Below are 19,916 nucleotides of genomic sequence, written 5' to 3'. Positions count from 1 at the left end.
CAAGTACAGTGTTGCCTTAGCTGCTGATGATGATAATGGTGACGATGAAGGGACTCTCAAGTTTCCCTTCAAATCCGTGCAAAAGAGCTTCATGGCTCATCGGATTCCTCCAGCATACAACAAAAATAATGTCAGCTGCAAAGACACGCGCACACAAGCGCATGTAAATTGACAAGGGGCGCACAATAACTGCTGTACCATTGCATTGCCAGTCATGATGTGCTTTGAAATAAGACTACAATTCATGGTTTTCGTACTAGCATCTAACATTCTAACCTTTTAGTCGGTATCCGTTGCGAACTATTCTTGACTGGTTCTAAACGGACTCATGTTACGGGCCCTTTATTTCCATAGCACGGTCGCTCGCCAGTTCACTGACAATTGTTGTTCACGGTCGATTCTGTGTGTCCGTGTACACCACTTTGTTGTTCACTCTAGGTTTGAATATTCTTTATTCATTTATTACCTCGTCGGTCTGTCCCCCCCTCCCCCCACTTGGACATACCAATCGAGTTACCTGCAGAGACTTGCATCACCCACCTGCATTGTCCCGTGAACATCGCTGTCTGTGTGTCTGCAAACTGTGAAACGCGGCTCTTTAAGAGGCAAAATAACGTGCCCGATGACTCAGTACGGACAGTGACACACACAATAACAACAGCACGTTCCTGCTCAAACAGTGATTTTGCCTTATCAATCCTGCGCGCATTTCCGTGCATATATGTATGGCACAAAGACAAAGATCCCCCGTATAGCCTGTAATAGAATATTGCGTCAAGTGCTGTTCGCGAGCACCTATGAAGGCCGGCACAGCACACGAGGGGGGTGGGTGGCCGACACCACGCCCGGCCGCCTTTGTCTCCCTCGTGGCGATGTTTACACATCGCACCAGGTAATCATTTGAGGTTGAGTCGACCTAGGGGAGGCCCAGGACCGGTTCAGATAATCGTCACTGATGTTGGCAGTGGGCGGGAATCGAACTCGGGTCGTGTTAACCGCTACACTACATTGTACACACACAGACACACACGTGTCACTCACATGAATGTGAGAGTTCCACTAACATGTGCATCGAAGGAGGACGTAGACCAAACACATTCGTCTATATATCTTTGGTAGCTACGCAAGATACGACGCCTCCGATTGTGCGTCTTGGGCTGTCCGAACACGAGTACGAAGAAGCTACGTTAATAATAATAATCATCAAAACACTTGAAGGTCACTTTAAGTAACGTCACGTTGTACTGACATTAACACGTAGAATACATGGCGTCATGCATCAACATCGTAGCTTCACAACCTACCGGGTCGTTGAATGTAACAACATCGTCAGGGCACTCGTGAAAGTAAATTCTAAGTAATTGTTCTTATCGTGGGGGTGTGCTGTATCTACAGAACAAGAGATTAAATCATTAATATTGACTAGATAAAATCTAGATCATTAATACTGTATGGTGCTCGAACTGAACCACTGTGAAAAAGAGCTTTGTAGCTCATCGGATTCCTACAGTTATAAATAAATATTCTGATTCTGAATTGAAAGCAATGGCGTGGTGATTGATCACGCGTCCACCTTGAACCCGGCGTCCCGAGTTCAATTCCCAGCCGAGGCTATCATCAGTGGCGAGCGAAATCTCAATCGATCCTAGTTTGCAAGTAACTCCTCCGCATCCACCAATCCCCGCACGTTCCACCAACCCACCCTGACCAGCGTCAATGAAACCTGTTAAGTGACGAGAACCATCCCCCCCCCAAGCACCATCACACAGCTGTCAAGCCACACGGTTTTCCCACCCGTATTCTTGTACAGAGAAATTTAGTTTTCAGGTTCGTACGGCGTTACAGCCGTTTTAATGCGGGCAACAACAACAATTTTATTTGTTGTCTGTTTGTGTTTCTCTCCCTTGTGATGGGACTTTGTAGGATGAACGTTGATATATATATGGGCCACGGGGGTGACCAATATAGGTCTGAATTGGTCTGTAATAAGGTAGGGCACTGATAACGGGTTCACAGGTGTGTGATGGTGAGTGTAGTGGTGAGTTTACTCGTGGTGAATGTACAAATGGTGAATGTACTAGTGGTGAGTGTACTAGTGGTGAATGTACAAGTGGTGAGTGTAGTGGTGAGTTTACTAATGGTGAATGTACAAATGGTGAATGTACTAGTGGTGAGTGTGTACAAGTGATGAGTGTAGTGATGAGTGTAGTGGTGAGTGTACTAGTGGTGAGTGTGTGCTAGTGGTAAGTGTAGTAGTGATGATGTCTATTTGTTTGTTTCTCTCTTGTGATGGGACTTTGTAGGATGAACGTTGAGATTTATAAGGGCCACGGGGTGACTAATAAAGGTCTGAATTGGTCTGTAATAAGGTAGGGCACTGATAACGGGTTCACAGCTATGTCATCATCATAACAGAAACATTGCGTAGGCCGGATTTTAAAACAACAACACGTGACGTTTCAAAACAACGCACAATAATGAACACGTGCAAAAAAACCACACACACACTGCAGTTCATCACAAACCCCTCATGGGGTTTTTTTGCATATCCATGCACATGGCTAAGTTTATAATACAGGTTTTTTTTGTGTGGGTTAGATCGCGTTCATATAAATGTGTGTCGTTCAACCCGCCACAGCCAACTAGTAAGATTTGTCACGTAAACAGAACGTGGCCAATTCGTCACTAGTACAGCAACACCGGCGTGTTGGAGAGCAAATCCACAGATTACTCAGATTACTCAGATTGTAAATGTTGTGGATTTGCTCTCCAACACACCCCTGTGCGCTGTACTAGTGACGAATTGGCCACGTTCTGTTTACGTGACAAACCTTACTAGTTGGCTGTGTCGGGTGGTGGCGGGTTTCACGACATATTTACACTCTTTGGGTTTTTCGGTAAAGTTATGTAGAAAAAAATAATAACAATAAAATAATATCTACGTGACTTTACCGAAAGACCCAAACAGTACGAATTCCTGCAGTCATGAAAGCTTTAAGCCAAGACTTAGCTATATTAACGCGAACTAACCCCCACAAAAACCCCCCTATATTATGGATGATATTGGTCGCGAAAGCCTACGACGTGATAAATGACTAAGTTTGGTATTGGTGTAGTACCCTACACGCTGCTGTGTGCTGTTTGAAACTTTAATTGTTGTGAGAGTCGATGCACTTGACCCCAGTGCCTTTTTGTTGTTTTTCATAATAGAGAGATTTTTTTGGGGTTAGATCGCGCAAATATATAAATGTTGTGTCGTTAAACCCGTCACCACCCGACACAGCCAAATTAGTCAAGTTTGTCACGTAATCAGAACGTGGCCAATTCGTCACTAGTACAGCCGCACCGGTTGTGCGTTGTAGAGCCAAGCCACAACATTTACAATCCGAGTTCGACGTTTCGCCAGTAATTACAACCAGCTTCATCAGGCGACAGCCAGATTTGTGGAGAAGTCCCTCCACCTGTTTCGTGCCTTTGTTGTCGTCGTCGTCGTCGTGACGCTGTAGATCGATCGAGAGGGTTTCTAAAACCCGTGTGATGAATCTCTGTCTCCGCGAAGGGGCGCTTCCCCAAACCGGGCGTCACCAATTTCGCCACTCCTGCCTCGCTCAGCAAATTAACGAAAGTGGCGAATATCTGAAAACGGTCCCCGTGGTCTCTCCCCCCTCCCCCCTCCCCCGAGGTCGCCTCCAGCCTCGAATGAGTGACCCTGATGTCGTCGTGTAACAACAAACAAACACATCGCCACCGGGGGAGACAAAGGCGGTCGGCGCATGGACGCTGGCCACCCACCCGCTCGTGTGCCGTGTCGCTCGCTCACAGCCCCCTTGCCACCAGCAGTCTGCTGCAGGCGGAGATACGAGGGGGGGGGGGGGTAACTCTGTTGCTGCCGTTGTTAGAATTTATTTGTTTTGAAACGTCAAACACCTGAACGCGTATGACGAACCCCCATCGTTGTGACGTCACTCCACCCATTGCCCCCCCTCCTCCATCCTTCTCCATCCTCCTCCTTCTCGTCCGCCTCTCGTCTGAACTTCATTGCCTCCTTCCTCCCTCTCACTGCCTCGTCGCTTCGCCGCTAAGCTGTGCCGCCGCTGCGTGTTGCACTGTCGTGGTGGTGGTGGCGGTGGTGGTGGTGGCGGTGGCGGTGGTGGCGGTGGTGTTGGTGGTGGTGGTGTTGACGCGAGACGTTGACAAACGTAGCAGCGGCGTCCGGCTAGCGCCGCGTGTCTTTGGATGAGAAAGAGTTTCCGTGCTCTTCTTCCTCGTCCTGCAAGGCAGGCAAGTTACCCCTTGATGTTACACCTTGATGTGTATCCCTTGATGTCACCTCTTGAAGTTACCGCTTGAAGTTACCCCCTTGATGTTTACACCTTAAAGTTAACCCTTGAAGTTACCTCTTGATGTTACCCCTGAATGTTAATCGCACGCAACGTAGAGGATGATGTGTATGTGTAATGCTGTGTGTGTAATGCTGTGTGTGTGATGCTGTGTGTGTGAGTGATGCTGTGTGTGTGAGTGATGATGTGTGTGTGAGTGATGCTATGTGTGAGTGATGCTATGTGTGAGTGATGCTGTGTGTGTGAGTGATGATGTGTGTGTGAGTGATGCTATGTGTGAGTGATACTGTGTGTGTGAGTGATGCTGTGTGTGTGGGTGATGCTGTGTGTGAGTGATGCTGTGTGTGTGAGTGATACTGTGTGTGTGAGTGATGCTGTGTGTGTGGGTGATGCTGTGTGTGAGTGATGCTGTGTGTATGTAATGCTGTGTGTGTGTAATGCTGTGTGTGTGATGCTGTGTGTGTGAGTGATGCTGTGTGTGTGAGTGATGATGTGTGAGTGACGCTGTGTGTGTGAGTGATGCTATGTGTGAGTGATGCTGTGTGTGTGAGTGATACTGTGTGTGTGAGTGATGCTGTGTGTGTGGGTGATGCTGTGTGTGAGTGATGCTGTGTGTGTGAGTGATACTGTGTGTGTGAGTGATGCTGTGTGTGTGGGTGATGCTGTGTGTGAGTGATGCTGTGTGTGTGTAATGCTGTGTGTGTGATGCTGTGTGTGTGAGTGATGCTGTGTGTGTGTGATGCTGTGTGTGTGAGTGACGCTGTGTGTGTGAGTGATGATGTGTGTGTGAGTGACGCTGTGTGTGTGAGTGATGCTGTGTGTGTGAGTGATACTGTGTGTGTGAGTGATGCTGTGTGTGGGTGATGCTGTGTGTGAGTGATGATGTGTGTGTGAGTGATGCTGTGTGTGTGGGTGATGCTGTGTGTGAGTGATGCTGTGTGTGAGTGATGCTGTGTGTGAGTGTTCTGTGTGTGAGTGATGCTGTGTGTGTGAGTGATGCTGTGTGTGTGAGTGATGCTGTGTGTGTGAGTGTTATGTGTGAGTGATGGTGTGTGTGTGAGTGTTCTGTGTGAGTGTTCTGTGTGAGTGATGCTGTGTGTGTGTGTGAGTGATGCTGTGTGTGTGAGTGATGCTGTGTGTGTGAGTGATGCTGTGTGTGTGAGTGATGCTGTGTGTGAGTGATGCTGTGTGTGTGAGTGTTCTGTGTGAGTGATGCTGTGTGTGTGAGTGATGCTGTGTGTGTGATGCTGTGTGTGTGAGTGATGCTGTGTGTGTGAGTGATGCTGTGTGTGTGAGTGTTCTGTGTGAGTGATGTTGTGTGTGTGAGTGATGCTGTGTGTGTGAGTGTTCTGTGTGAGTGATGCTGTGTGTGTGAGTGATACTGCGTGTGAGTGATGCTGTGTGTGAGTGATGCTGTGTGTGTGAGTGATACTGTGTGTGAGTGATGCTGTGTGTGTGAGTGTTCTGTGTGAGTGATGCTGTGTGTGTGAGTGATACTGCGTGTGAGTGATGCTGTGTGTGAGTGATGCTGTGTGTGTGAGTGATACTGTGTGTGAGTGATGCTGTGTGTGTGAGTGATGCTGTGTGTGTGATGCTGTGTGTGTGAGTGATGCTGTGTGTGTGAGTGATGCTGTGTGTGTGAGTGATGCTGTGTGTGTGAGTGATGCTGTGTGTGTAAATGTTCTGTGTGAGTGATGCTGTGTGTGAGTGATGCTGTGTGTGTGAGTGTTCTGTGTGAGTGATGCTGTGTGTGTGAGTGATGCTGTGTGTGTGAGTGATGCTGTGTGTGTGAGTGATGCTGTGTGTGAGTGTTCTGTGTGAGTGATGCTGTGTGTGAGTGATGCTGTGCGTGTGAGTGATGCTGTGTGTGTGATGCTCTGTGTGTGAGTGTTCTGTGTGAGTGATGCTGTGTGTGTGAGTGATGCTGTGTGTGCGAGTGTTCTGTGTGTGGGTGATGCTGTGTGTGTGAGTGATGCTGTGTGTGAGTGATGCTGTGTGTGTGAGTGATGCTGTGTGTGTGAGTGATGCTGTGTGTGAGTGATGCTGTGTGTGTGAGTGATGCTGTGTGTGTGAGTGTTCTGTGTGAGTGATGCTGTGTGTGTGAGTGATACTGTGTGTGTGAGTGATGCTGTGTGTGTGAGTGATGCTGTGTGTGTGAGTGATGCTGTGTGTGTGAGTGATGCTGTGTGTGTGAGTGATGCTGTGTGTGTGAGTGATGCTGTGTGTGTGAGTGATGCTGTGTGAGTGCTCTGTGTGAGTAATGCTGTGTGTCATGCTGTGTGTGAGTGATGCTGTGTGTGTGAGTGTTCTGTGTGAGTGATGCTGTGTGTGTGAGTAATGCTGTGTGTGTGAGTGATGCTGTGTGTGTGAGTGATGCTGTGTGTGTGAGTGATGCTGTGTGTGTGAGTGATGCTGCGTGTGTGAGTGATGCTGTGTGTGTGAGTGTTCTGTGTGAGTGCTCTGTGTGAGTAATGTTTTGTGTGTGAGTGATGCTGTGTGTGTGAGTGTTCTGTGTGGGTGATGCTGTGTGTGTGGGTGATGCTGTGTGTGAGTGATGCTGTGTGTGTGAGTGATACTGTGTGTGTGAGTGATGCTGTGTGTGTGGGTGATGCTGTGTGTGAGTGATGCTGTGTGTGTGTAATGCTGTGTGTGTGATGCTGTGTGTGTGAGTGATGCTGTGTGTGTGTGTGATGCTGTGTGTGTGAGTGACGCTGTGTGTGTGAGTGATGATGTGTGTGTGAGTGACGCTGTGTGTGTGAGTGATGCTGTGTGTGTGAGTGATACTGTGTGTGTGAGTGATGCTGTGTGTGGGTGATGCTGTGTGTGAGTGATGATGTGTGTGTGAGTGATGCTGTGTGTGTGGGTGATGCTGTGTGTGAGTGATGCTGTGTGTGAGTGATGCTGTGTGTGAGTGTTCTGTGTGTGAGTGATGCTGTGTGTGTGAGTGATGCTGTGTGTGTGAGTGATGCTGTGTGTGTGAGTGTTATGTGTGAGTGATGGTGTGTGTGTGAGTGTTCTGTGTGAGTGTTCTGTGTGAGTGATGCTGTGTGTGTGTGAGTGATGCTGTGTGTGTGAGTGATGCTGTGTGTGTGAGTGATGCTGTGTGTGTGAGTGATGCTGTGTGTGTGAGTGTTCTGTGTGAGTGATGCTGTGTGTGTGAGTGATGCTGTGTGTGTGAGTGATGCTGTGTGTGTGATGCTGTGTGTGTGAGTGATGCTGCGTGTGTGAGTGATGCTGTGTGTGTGAGTGTTCTGTGTGAGTGCTCTGTGTGAGTAATGTTTTGTGTGTGAGTGATGCTGTGTGTGTGAGTGTTCTGTGTGGGTGATGCTGTGTGTGTGGGTGATGCTGTGTGTGAGTGATGCTGTGTGTGTGAGTGATACTGTGTGTGTGAGTGATGCTGTGTGTGTGGGTGATGCTGTGTGTGAGTGATGCTGTGTGTGTGTAATGCTGTGTGTGTGATGCTGTGTGTGTGAGTGATGCTGTGTGTGTGTGTGATGCTGTGTGTGTGAGTGACGCTGTGTGTGTGAGTGATGATGTGTGTGTGAGTGACGCTGTGTGTGTGAGTGATGCTGTGTGTGTGAGTGATACTGTGTGTGTGAGTGATGCTGTGTGTGGGTGATGCTGTGTGTGAGTGATGATGTGTGTGTGAGTGATGCTGTGTGTGTGGGTGATGCTGTGTGTGAGTGATGCTGTGTGTGAGTGATGCTGTGTGTGAGTGTTCTGTGTGTGAGTGATGCTGTGTGTGTGAGTGATGCTGTGTGTGTGAGTGATGCTGTGTGTGTGAGTGTTATGTGTGAGTGATGGTGTGTGTGTGAGTGTTCTGTGTGAGTGTTCTGTGTGAGTGATGCTGTGTGTGTGTGAGTGATGCTGTGTGTGTGAGTGATGCTGTGTGTGTGAGTGATGCTGTGTGTGTGAGTGATGCTGTGTGTGTGAGTGTTCTGTGTGAGTGATGCTGTGTGTGTGAGTGATGCTGTGTGTGTGAGTGATGCTGTGTGTGTGATGCTGTGTGTGTGAGTGATGCTGTGTGTGAGTGATGCTGTGTGTGTGAGTGTTCTGTGTGAGTGATGTTGTGTGTGTGAGTGATGCTGTGTGTGTGAGTGTTCTGTGTGAGTGATGCTGTGTGTGTGAGTGATACTGCGTGTGAGTGATGCTGTGTGTGAGTGATGCTGTGTGTGTGAGTGATACTGTGTGTGAGTGATGCTGTGTGTGTGAGTGTTCTGTGTGAGTGATGCTGTGTGTGTGAGTGATACTGCGTGTGAGTGATGCTGTGTGTGGGTGATGCTGTGTGTGTGAGTGATACTGTGTGTGAGTGATGCTGTGTGTGTGAGTGATGCTGTGTGTGTGATGCTGTGTGTGTGAGTAATGCTGTGTGTGTGAGTGATGCTGTGTGTGTGAGTGATGCTGTGTGTGTAAATGTTCTGTGTGAGTGATGCTGTGTGTGAGTGATGCTGTGTGTGTGAGTGTTCTGTGTGAGTGATGCTGTGTGTGTGAGTGATGCTGTGTGTGTGAGTGATGCTGTGTGTGTGAGTGATGCTGTGTGTGAGTGTTCTGTGTGAGTGATGCTGTGTGTGAGTGATGCTGTGCGTGTGAGTGATGCTGTGTGTGTGAGTGATGCTCTGTGTGCGAGTGATGCTGTGTGTGTGAGTGATGCTGTGTGTGAGTGATGCTGTGTGTGTGAGTGATGCTGTGTGTGTGAGTGTTCTGTGTGAGTGATGCTGTGTGTGTGAGTGATACTGTGTGTGTGAGTGATGCTGTGTGTGTGAGTGATGCTGTGTGTGTGAGTGATGCTGTGTGTGTGAGTGATGCTGTGTGTGTGAGTGATGCTGTGTGTGTGAGTGATGCTGTGTGTGTGAGTGATGCTGTGTGAGTGCTCTGTGTGAGTAATGCTGTGTGTCATGCTGTGTGTGAGTGATGCTGTGTGTGTGAGTGTTCTGTGTGAGTGATGCTGTGTGTGTGAGTAATGCTGTGTGTGTGAGTGATGCTGTGTGTGTGAGTGATGCTGTGTGTGTGAGTGATGCTGTGTGTGTGAGTGATGCTGCGTGTGTGAGTGTTCTGTGTGAGTGATGTTGTGTGTGTGAGTGATGCTGTGCGTGTGAGTGATGCTGTGTGTGTGAGTGATGCTCTGTGTGCGAGTGATGCTGTGTGTGAGTGATGCTGTGTGTGTGAGTGTTCTGTGTGAGTGATGCTGTGTGTGTGAGTGATGCTGTGTGTGTGAGTGATGCTGTGTGTGTGAGTGATGCTGTGTGTGAGTGTTCTGTGTGAGTGATGCTGTGTGTGAGTGATGCTGTGCGTGTGAGTGATGCTGTGTGTGTGATGCTCTGTGTGTGAGTGTTCTGTGTGAGTGATGCTGTGTGTGTGAGTGATGCTGTGTGTGCGAGTGTTCTGTGTGTGGGTGATGCTGTGTGTGTGAGTGATGCTGTGTGTGAGTGATGCTGTGTGTGTGAGTGATGCTGTGTGTGTGAGTGATGCTGTGTGTGAGTGATGCTGTGTGTGTGAGTGATGCTGTGTGTGTGAGTGTTCTGTGTGAGTGATGCTGTGTGTGTGAGTGATACTGTGTGTGTGAGTGATGCTGTGTGTGTGAGTGATGCTGTGTGTGTGAGTGATGCTGTGTGTGTGAGTGATGCTGTGTGTGTGAGTGATGCTGTGTGTGTGAGTGATGCTGTGTGTGTGAGTGATGCTGTGTGAGTGCTCTGTGTGAGTAATGCTGTGTGTCATGCTGTGTGTGAGTGATGCTGTGTGTGTGAGTGTTCTGTGTGAGTGATGCTGTGTGTGTGAGTAATGCTGTGTGTGTGAGTGATGCTGTGTGTGTGAGTGATGCTGTGTGTGTGAGTGATGCTGTGTGTGTGAGTGATGCTGCGTGTGTGAGTGATGCTGTGTGTGTGAGTGTTCTGTGTGAGTGCTCTGTGTGAGTAATGTTTTGTGTGTGAGTGATGCTGTGTGTGTGAGTGTTCTGTGTGGGTGATGCTGTGTGTGTGGGTGATGCTGTGTGTGAGTGATGCTGTGTGTGTGAGTGATACTGTGTGTGTGAGTGATGCTGTGTGTGTGGGTGATGCTGTGTGTGAGTGATGCTGTGTGTGTGTAATGCTGTGTGTGTGATGCTGTGTGTGTGAGTGATGCTGTGTGTGTGTGTGATGCTGTGTGTGTGAGTGACGCTGTGTGTGTGAGTGATGATGTGTGTGTGAGTGACGCTGTGTGTGTGAGTGATGCTGTGTGTGTGAGTGATACTGTGTGTGTGAGTGATGCTGTGTGTGGGTGATGCTGTGTGTGAGTGATGATGTGTGTGTGAGTGATGCTGTGTGTGTGGGTGATGCTGTGTGTGAGTGATGCTGTGTGTGAGTGATGCTGTGTGTGAGTGTTCTGTGTGTGAGTGATGCTGTGTGTGTGAGTGATGCTGTGTGTGTGAGTGATGCTGTGTGTGTGAGTGTTATGTGTGAGTGATGGTGTGTGTGTGAGTGTTCTGTGTGAGTGTTCTCTGTGAGTGATGCTGTGTGTGTGTGAGTGATGCTGTGTGTGTGAGTGATGCTGTGTGTGTGAGTGATGCTGTGTGTGTGAGTGATGCTGTGTATGTGAGTGTTCTGTGTGAGTGATGCTGTGTGTGTGAGTGATGCTGTGTGTGTGAGTGATGCTGTGTGTGTGATGCTGTGTGTGTGAGTGATGCTGTGTGTGAGTGATGCTGTGTGTGTGAGTGTTCTGTGTGAGTGATGTTGTGTGTGTGAGTGATGCTGTGTGTGTGAGTGTTCTGTGTGAGTGATGCTGTGTGTGTGAGTGATACTGCGTGTGAGTGATGCTGTGTGTGAGTGATGCTGTGTGTGTGAGTGATACTGTGTGTGAGTGATGCTGTGTGTGTGAGTGTTCTGTGTGAGTGATGCTGTGTGTGTGAGTGATACTGCGTGTGAGTGATGCTGTGTGTGGGTGATGCTGTGTGTGTGAGTGATACTGTGTGTGAGTGATGCTGTGTGTGTGAGTGATGCTGTGTGTGTGATGCTGTGTGTGTGAGTAATGCTGTGTGTGTGAGTGATGCTGTGTGTGTGAGTGATGCTGTGTGTGTAAATGTTCTGTGTGAGTGATGCTGTGTGTGAGTGATGCTGTGTGTGTGAGTGTTCTGTGTGAGTGATGCTGTGTGTGTGAGTGATGCTGTGTGTGTGAGTGATGCTGTGTGTGTGAGTGATGCTGTGTGTGAGTGTTCTGTGTGAGTGATGCTGTGTGTGAGTGATGCTGTGCGTGTGAGTGATGCTGTGTGTGTGAGTGATGCTCTGTGTGCGAGTGATGCTGTGTGTGTGAGTGATGCTGTGTGTGAGTGATGCTGTGTGTGTGAGTGATGCTGTGTGTGTGAGTGTTCTGTGTGAGTGATGCTGTGTGTGTGAGTGATACTGTGTGTGTGAGTGATGCTGTGTGTGTGAGTGATGCTGTGTGTGTGAGTGATGCTGTGTGTGTGAGTGATGCTGTGTGTGTGAGTGATGCTGTGTGTGTGAGTGATGCTGTGTGTGTGAGTGATGCTGTGTGAGTGCTCTGTGTGAGTAATGCTGTGTGTCATGCTGTGTGTGAGTGATGCTGTGTGTGTGAGTGTTCTGTGTGAGTGATGCTGTGTGTGTGAGTAATGCTGTGTGTGTGAGTGATGCTGTGTGTGTGAGTGATGCTGTGTGTGTGAGTGATGCTGTGTGTGTGAGTGATGCTGCGTGTGTGAGTGTTCTGTGTGAGTGATGTTGTGTGTGTGAGTGATGCTGTGTGTGTGAGTGTTCTGTGTGGGTGATGCTGTGTGTGTGAGTGATGCTGTGTGTGTGGGTGATGCTGTGTGAGTGTTCTGTGTGAGTGCTCTGTGTGAGTAATGCTGTGTGTGAGTGATGCTGTGTGTGTGAGTGTTCTGTGTGAGTGCTCTGTGTGAGTAATGCTGTGTGTGTGAGTGTTCTGTGTGAGTGCTCTGTGTGAGTAATGCTGCGTGTAATGCTATGTGTAAGTGATGCTGTGTGTGTTAGTGTTCTGTGTGAGTGATGCTGTGTCTGTGAGTGTTGGAGCGGTGGCGCTGCGGTTAGCGCGCTGCGCTACGAACCCGGCGACTTGAGTTCGATTCCCTCTCGCGGCCAACACCCAGTGACGATTATCTGAACCGGTCCTGGGCCTACCCTAAGTCGACTCGGCCTCAAATGTGTACTTGGTGCGGTGTGTAGAAACACCGCCACTGGGGAGACAAAGGCGGTCGGGCGCGGTGTTGGCTACCCACTCCCTCGTGTGCCGTGCCGGGCTTCATAGGTGCTCGCTAACGGCACTTGCCCCAACAATCTTCTAAGGCTATACGGGGGATCTTTGTTTGTGTGTGTGCTGCTGTGTGAATGATGCATTTTGTGATATGTTGTGAGGGCTATTTATGTAACGCTGTGTATGAATGTGATGCTGTGTTCTCGTGGTACTGTGTAATATGCGCAATACACCACGATGCCTGAATGTAGTGCTGTGTGCGATAATATATACGAGTTCACTGTGTCATGTGCGTACTTAAGTATGGGGTGTGGGTGCTGTGTATTAGGATCTAATGCAACTATGCACCGTTATATTTAATGTAACGTTGTGTCTGTAATACTGGAGTGTGCTTCGCGTGTACACGTGTCCAAATGCCACAGTGTGCATCGCAGTTTAATAGTGTTGTTTATATCACAGGTGCAAGAGCGCACGCCCAAAACTCAAAAAGAGACCAGACACAAACAGCACTATCAAAGGTGTACATAGATGAAGGCATCGCCCAATGCAAGGTTGTATTATAAAACCATAGTGTAGGAACGCGGCACTGTTTACGGTAACGTGCTGCGCGTGGTGGTGCAGCGGTTAGCGCACTTCGCTGTGAACCCAAGCGAACCAAGTTCGACTCTCGGAATCACGGCCACTATTAACGTCAACAGTGGTTCATATTCTTGGTTCTTTCGGTAAAGTCACCACGTAGAAGGGAAATAATAAAATACTAAAAATATAAAACAATAAAATTCTCACGACGTTTCGACTGCAACACAAGCAATGATCATCAGGTGTGAAACATTTTCTTGTTGTGGTTTTCACACCTGATGATGATTGCTTGTGTTGCAGTCGAAACGTCGTGAGAATTTTATTGTTTTAAATTTTAATATTTTATTGTTTCCCTTCTACGTTGTGACTTTACCTAAAGAACCAAGAATATGAATCCCTGCAGTCACGAAAGCTTTAAATCAAAAGTCAACAGTGGTTGTTCAAATTGGAACCAGTCCTAGGTCACCCCCTGTCACCGACCCTCACTGATCGGTGACAACAACCCCCCCCTCCACCCCCTAATCAACACAGCACGGTAGGAGCCTTCAGCCAGCAATGGGTTGACAAGCTTTTGTAAATGCATAGAAATAACGCTGTGTGCGTGTGTATGGATATGCACGATATGAAATGCCAAGTCTATCTACGGAATGTGACCTTCTGTGTGTGGGTAATCTTCAAACTATCATCAGTCACAACATTTAGCAAGAATCCCAGCATACTTTGCATATCAAGCTATCATCACAATCCTCGTACATATTCTGCACCGGAGCTTTTGTAATACTCATGTATCTACCTACCCTTCAGTTTATCGTGTAAGTACGCTGCTCATACGCGTGTATGAATGAGGTGTCACGGATGAATGGACTTTTCACTGTATTGACGCTTAGTGCACGTGCCCTTCTCCCGCGCGAGCATGCCAATGCCTGGCACCACTGCGCGTGTGGCACACGTGATAGCGAGCGCCTCACCGGCACGCTCATTGATGATGATGCTTACCAAGGCCGTAGCCATGGAGTCAACATTGGGGGGGGGGGACCAAATCTTCCAGGGTGTCTGGGGGTCCCAACCCAGAAAAATATCTAAATTTGAAAACTCATTTCCTGCCTAAAATATTTTAAAAAATTCACTAACACGTGGGATGGACTTTTTGTTTATTTTTTACAATAATGTCGAATAGTGTATATTGCATTACATTGCTCTGTTTTTACTTTTTGACCATTTATTGTTTCATTGTATGTAATGGCATAGATTAGGGATTAATAAAGTACAACCATAACCACAATCATATAAACAGAAATCTATGCATTGATTTATATGAATACAAGTCCAGATATTGTGGCCAATGTTTAGCAAATTGTTGTTTTATTTACATAGCATAGCAATTTTTGATAGCAATATATTGGTGGGGGACATTTTGAGCATATTTGAATATTGGGGGGGATATTATAATTACGCCCTTGGTGCTCACTACCCATTGGGCAGAGCTTTGAAGAGCGTAGGCGGTGCAACTGCGCTGGAGGGGCACCGGACACCGGGCTACGAAGAGAGAGGGGAAATTGGACAGGGATTCTTGCACCAGGGCCCATGCCGGCCACGGTACCACATTCTACCTAGCTGTCCACCGCTACCATTCTCATGCTAACACACAGAAGCACACATAACACCAACGGCCGCCGTTCGCCACTAAGCGGCGGTTATGTCACCACGGCGCTTGTGCCAGGCCAGGTGCACTCCGAGGCCACGTGAAGTGTCGGAGGCTCGCTGGCAGGAGGTCGCGGGGACAGCCCCAGGTGCCATGGGTTGACTGAGATGACTGGCAGATGCACCACCTGTGCTCCTTACTATGCATGCATAACAAAGACAAAGATCACCCATATAGCCTTTAACTGACTGTATTGGCAAGTGCTGTTAGCGAGCACCTATGAAGGCTGGCACGCCACACGAGGGGGTGGGTGGCCAGCACCGCGCCCGACCGCCTTTGTCTCCCCAGTGGCGAAGTTTATACACCACACCAGGTACTCATTTGAGGCTGAGTCGACCTAGGGGATGCTCAGGGCCGGTTCAGATGATCCTCACTGGTGTTGGCCGTGAGCTGGAATCGAACTCGGGTGGTCCGGGTTCATAGCGCAGCGCTAACCGCTACACGGTCGTGTAGGTGCGCACGTCTATAGCGCACACAAATCACACGCAACCAGTCCTCTCATGCAAACTGTCCCGCAAACATTCTTGTTGTTGTCGTTGACTCCGTTGCTGCTGGCACAGCAATGCACAAGTGATATTTACCCGTTAGCAGTCGCGCAGACCGGTAAATCTTGCGTCACGTGCTGCCTGAGACCCATTCCGCCACTCACGAGACCCGGCATCCTTGAATGATGCGTGCGTGATGCCCTTCTGGGCGCGACTCTCATCTTGCCAGCGGGGTTCGATTGCGGCCGCCTTCGTGCTTAACACCGCGGTTCACGCCGAAAAGAGATTAAGAAAAAAAACGACCTCACAAATGCGCTGTGTTGGCTGGGTGCTTCTGTTACCGGCACGGGTTCGGAAAAACAAACTAAAAAAAATTGGCCATGACCTACGAAATCTGTGGGGGTGGATGTTTCTCCTCCCTAGCTGCCGTCACTCCCTCTGTGCCCAGCGTAAGTTCCCGGCAGCTCGAACCTGCTTTGGCTTTGCTCCAGGAAGCTATGGGAGTGGGTCACCTCCCCTGGCATTGCTTTTGCCGTTCCGCAGTTTGCCCTGGCAACGCTAATTTTACCACGTGCCAAGCCTATTGATGCAGAGGTCAGCGAACCGCACCGTGTACCCAGCCACCTGAGTTTGCTTCCTGGCCTCAGCCCACACCAGTGGCGAAGTTATAGCTGAACTGGTCGTGGGTCACCACCAACCCATCCTGACCAGTGTAGTGAAGTATAACTCCCGTTATCGACACAGCGAGGCTTTCATCCAATAGCACATTGGCAAATGTCTGTATATTATTATTAATAACGTGGAAGTTTTTTTCCAGTATCAAAGTATGAAAATATAAGAATAGGTTTTAGCCTTTCTGGCAACAAAACAGGCGTTAAGATGTTCAAACACCAAAGATAATCCTTTTGCAAGGAATCAAATCTGCATTTGTTTGCATGTTCACCACTTCAATTCTAATTCAAACATAGCAAGCAGCCAGAATAAGCAACGATGATAGATCCAATAAGCGGTCTAAGTTTACGCTCACGTTTGTCGAAAATACAACAGGGCGAAGGAATGAATGAATGCGTGGCTTTATGGACTCGTCGTTTTTTACAGAAAGCGCGAAGCTGTGAGTCACACGCGGTGAAATGCACGTCCTTTTCCAAGAAGCGTGACTTGGAATGTCTGCCAGAGGAATATCTATCGGTGGCCCCCGATGACTCACATTTGCACGACTGCAACTCGTGTCGCTGTTGTGAAGAGCACACCGCATTAGCTTCGTGGCTTTGGCACAAACCAAAGCACGCGCTGGGCAATGTGCAAACGCTCCGCATTGTTACCGCTAAACCTTTCCGCCTGTGCGAGGGGGTCATCGCTTAAATACCAACAACAACAAAAACACACGAGCTAACTGACGACGAAATTTACAAATAGAGGGCATCGATGTGAGGAGTATATCCAAGTTAACGGCTTGTTCGTGTACACTCCACGGGGTTGAATGTGCAAGCTTTTACAGCTGAAACAGTATTATTAAATGTAGACAGACCTTTGCTGTTTTGGTTTACCATCGTACCATACTGAGAGAGGCGGTGGGGGGGGGGGACATCGCGATTTAAAAAAATATATTCCCCAACAGGAAGCGCTCGTGAGGATGCACCTGTGATGTGACGTTGCATCACACCGCCCGCCGCCGAGGGCCAGGTGACAGGGAGGCGCGCGATGACGGATGCTGAGGCCCCCTTGGTGGCCTGGCTGGAGGCCATCAGCCTGAGCCAGTACGCGGCTCCGCTCATCGCCCACGGTTACCGCTGCCCCACCGACCTGGTCAGCTTGGACAATGCGGCGCTGCAGGCTCTGGGCGTGGGCCTCTCGGGCCACCGCAAGCGCATCCTCAACCGCGCGCGCTTCTGCAAGGCGGCCATGGTGTTCCGGCAACTCGACGACGACGCGCCCGGGATTGGAGACGAGCAGAGGCGGCGCTCCCCGAAGGCCCGTCACTCGGGGAGCGCCGACGGGCCCCTCAACACCGTCGAGCCGGAATACACGGAGGTGGTGGAGCTGGGGGCGAACCTGTGGGATGGCAAGCACGCGTACCGCGCGGCGGTGGGCGGCGTCGCTCAGAGCGAACCCCCGTACTTAACGAGGAGCAATCTGGCCGGCAAAAAGCAGTCGTCGCTCGACAACCTGGTGTACGGGAATCTGAGCGACGGAGGATTCGGCCGTCCGTCTTTGACCAGTTCCTCAAGCTGCGATGAGTTGGACCGATGTTGCGATTTGGGTAGGGAGAGGCAAGGTGTGGGACCCTCTGTAAGTCGAGCTGCCAGAAATTTCTGGATTACCGTAGCGGAGCAGAATGCCAACTCTCGCGTTGGGACCAGCAAGCTGGACTCGTGCGGCAAGGGCTACTTGTGTCCACCAGCAAATTCCAACAAGGGCGCCGCGCTGGCTGGTGCAAAGTTGAGCCGCAATTACATGAACATCTCTCAGAGGCCACCGCTTCCGACACCTCGCCAACTGTTTCACTCACACAGGCCCAATGGTCAGCACTCGCCGGAGGTCGGATCGCCCGCCACTTTGTTGCCGCCTGTCAAAGTCCCGAGCCGCCAGCCGCGTGCCAGAAGCCCCGAACTCCGGCCTTCCGGGAAGGTCGGGTGGGAGGCCGGCCCCGCCGACAGATGCCCCGCCGCTCCCGTCGATTTCGGCCGCAGGGCCACGCAGGGCGACGGGAGGCGCACGCGTGACGGGAACCTCCAGGCGAAGAGCGGACCGCAGGGCCCCGTGCCGGCGGGGCACAACGGCCCGGCGCTGCGCCAATCCTCGGCTTGCCTCAACGGCTCACGGTCCGAGTGCCGTTCGCACGAGAGTTGGCGGGGCTGGAGGAGCAAGGTGACGGAGGGCATCTGCTTCTACGACAGGATGGACATCGCCGTGGAAAAGGAAGCGCAGCCGGCGGTCACCACGGACGCAGCCACGCAAACGGAGACGGTCGCCCGCGCCGCGACCTCGCCTCGCACCGCGGGGTCGCAGCGCGAGCCGTCGCCGTTGAAGGCGGATGACGGCGCCAGCTCGGCGCCAGTGCAGCGGCCCGTGCCGCAGCCGAGGAGGAAGAAGCCAGGGATGAAGACGGCGCAACGTGAGTCTCGCGAGGAGCGCTCGCGCTTTCCCTTCCTGTTCTGCACAACCGCTCCCGATCTACGGCTCTTCGATGCATCTGCATTTAAGCCTATTCAGGTTTCGGTTGGAACAAAGTTACGCGACCACTCTCGTTGGGCCCTTTTAAGTCTGATACTGCTTGATTGCTTTTAAGGAAGCGGCCGTGGTATAATGGTTAGCACACTGGACTTGAAATCCAGAGGTCACCAGCTTGATTCAATCTCCCGGCGCGGCCAATGTACCCTCCAGAGGGGCTCTCTATAGAGCCACTTTTTAGTGAATACCCTTTCAGCCGGCAGTGGCGTGAGCAAGAAATTGCAGGGCTGCACCTTTTACCTTTTTTGCAAAACTGCTTTACGAATGCTAGGGGGTGACTCAGTAAATCTCATGATCAACGTGGCATGCGGGAGGCCTTGCCAGTAAACGTGGAACGTTCGGGCCAACGTCGGTCCGACGGTTCCAACCGCGTGCCAACACTTGCTGTGGTTCGACAAAGGGCTGCGCACACCACGCTGTCGTCGGCGCCCGCCCCTGTAGCACGCGATGATTTTGTACTGAGACCACCCCCGCCCCCCGTGTCTCCGTCACTCACAGGTGTCTCCGTCAAAAGAAACCCGACTCAGCCCGAGAAGTTGATGCCTGTTTCGCCGTCACACAAACCGGCGCTGCAGGAGGCGTTCTACTGTCGGTGAGTCTTCCGCTCATCTCCGTGTTTCCCACCGCGCGCCTCTTGAAATGCTAATCGCGCTTTCATTGATCATCATCGATCGAGTTTTGCAGCGCACCCTTCGCACCCGATCGACGTTACAGCGTAGTACAAGTTCGGGGCTTACGACGGCATTGAAATGCAGGTTTGATGTAGGAGGACCTGCGGAGTCCCGAGATATGTGGGACGAAAACGAGAGCCGGGGATCAACAACTCGGAGGTTTTGCGCACTCCTTGCCATCAGTTGATGAGACCCATGCGTGAAGCGGTGTAGCGACGAAGCTTGTTGAACACGCTGTGACACAAGCAACGCGTTCGTTTATATTTTTTCCACCTTAATGCCGGTCAATTCCTGCCACGGGAATATTTTCAAGTCCTCGTTCGGACGTGGCCGAATGAATATCACACGAACTCCGGTCATCCTCGCAGCAGCGGCTTTTGCCTCGCCGTCGAACAAAGGCGGCGGTCACCGCATCGCGCGCTTTCAGATGCACTTCTGTGGCCGTCTGGAACGCTCTTACGATATTAGGAAGCCACTGGAACCGTCCACTTTGAAATCATCTAGGTTGAAACCGAATTTCTTACAGAACTGCTTTTTTATATTTAGTTTGTTGTCCTTCCCCCACATATCCAATTAGCACGGTTGGCTCCGTACGGTGCAAAAGAAGTTCAACATACGTACACATACAACGTATGAACAGATAGTTTCGACTCGCGCGCAAAGTTGTGCCGTTATTGACGTCACTCGAATCAGAGGCAGATTTGGGGGGAACGAA

At 50.2% G+C, this 19,916-nt stretch overlaps 1 protein-coding gene across 4 annotated transcripts in view; it reads left to right on the top strand.

The window, feature by feature from the left end:
• Window positions 1–19,916, top strand: part of LOC116943605 (arf-GAP with Rho-GAP domain, ANK repeat and PH domain-containing protein 1-like) — a 113,445-nt gene that overhangs the window by 5,991 nt on the left and 87,538 nt on the right. For 3 of the 4 annotated variants that reach the window (XM_076067825.1, XM_076067824.1, XM_076067823.1), the window contains exons 1-3: window positions 4,145–4,281; window positions 16,918–18,414; window positions 19,029–19,122. In XM_076067825.1, the coding sequence (XP_075923940.1) occupies window positions 17,001–18,414; window positions 19,029–19,122 (1,508 nt within the window). In that variant the 5' untranslated portion in view covers window positions 4,145–4,281; window positions 16,918–17,000. Of the gene's footprint in view, window positions 1–4,144; window positions 4,282–16,917; window positions 18,415–19,028; window positions 19,123–19,916 lie in introns of those variants that run through there. The other variant, XM_032956601.2, reaches the window with a different exon arrangement.

Source organism: Petromyzon marinus, chromosome 18, assembly GCF_048934315.1.
Source record: "Petromyzon marinus isolate PM22_M1 ecotype Great Lakes invasive population chromosome 18, UKy_Petmar_22M1.pri1.0, whole genome shotgun sequence".
Classification (NCBI taxonomy): Eukaryota; Metazoa; Chordata; class Hyperoartia; order Petromyzontiformes; family Petromyzontidae; genus Petromyzon; species Petromyzon marinus.
The sequence above is the reverse complement of the archived record's forward strand: the minus strand, read 5'-3'. Positions and strand labels throughout refer to the sequence as shown.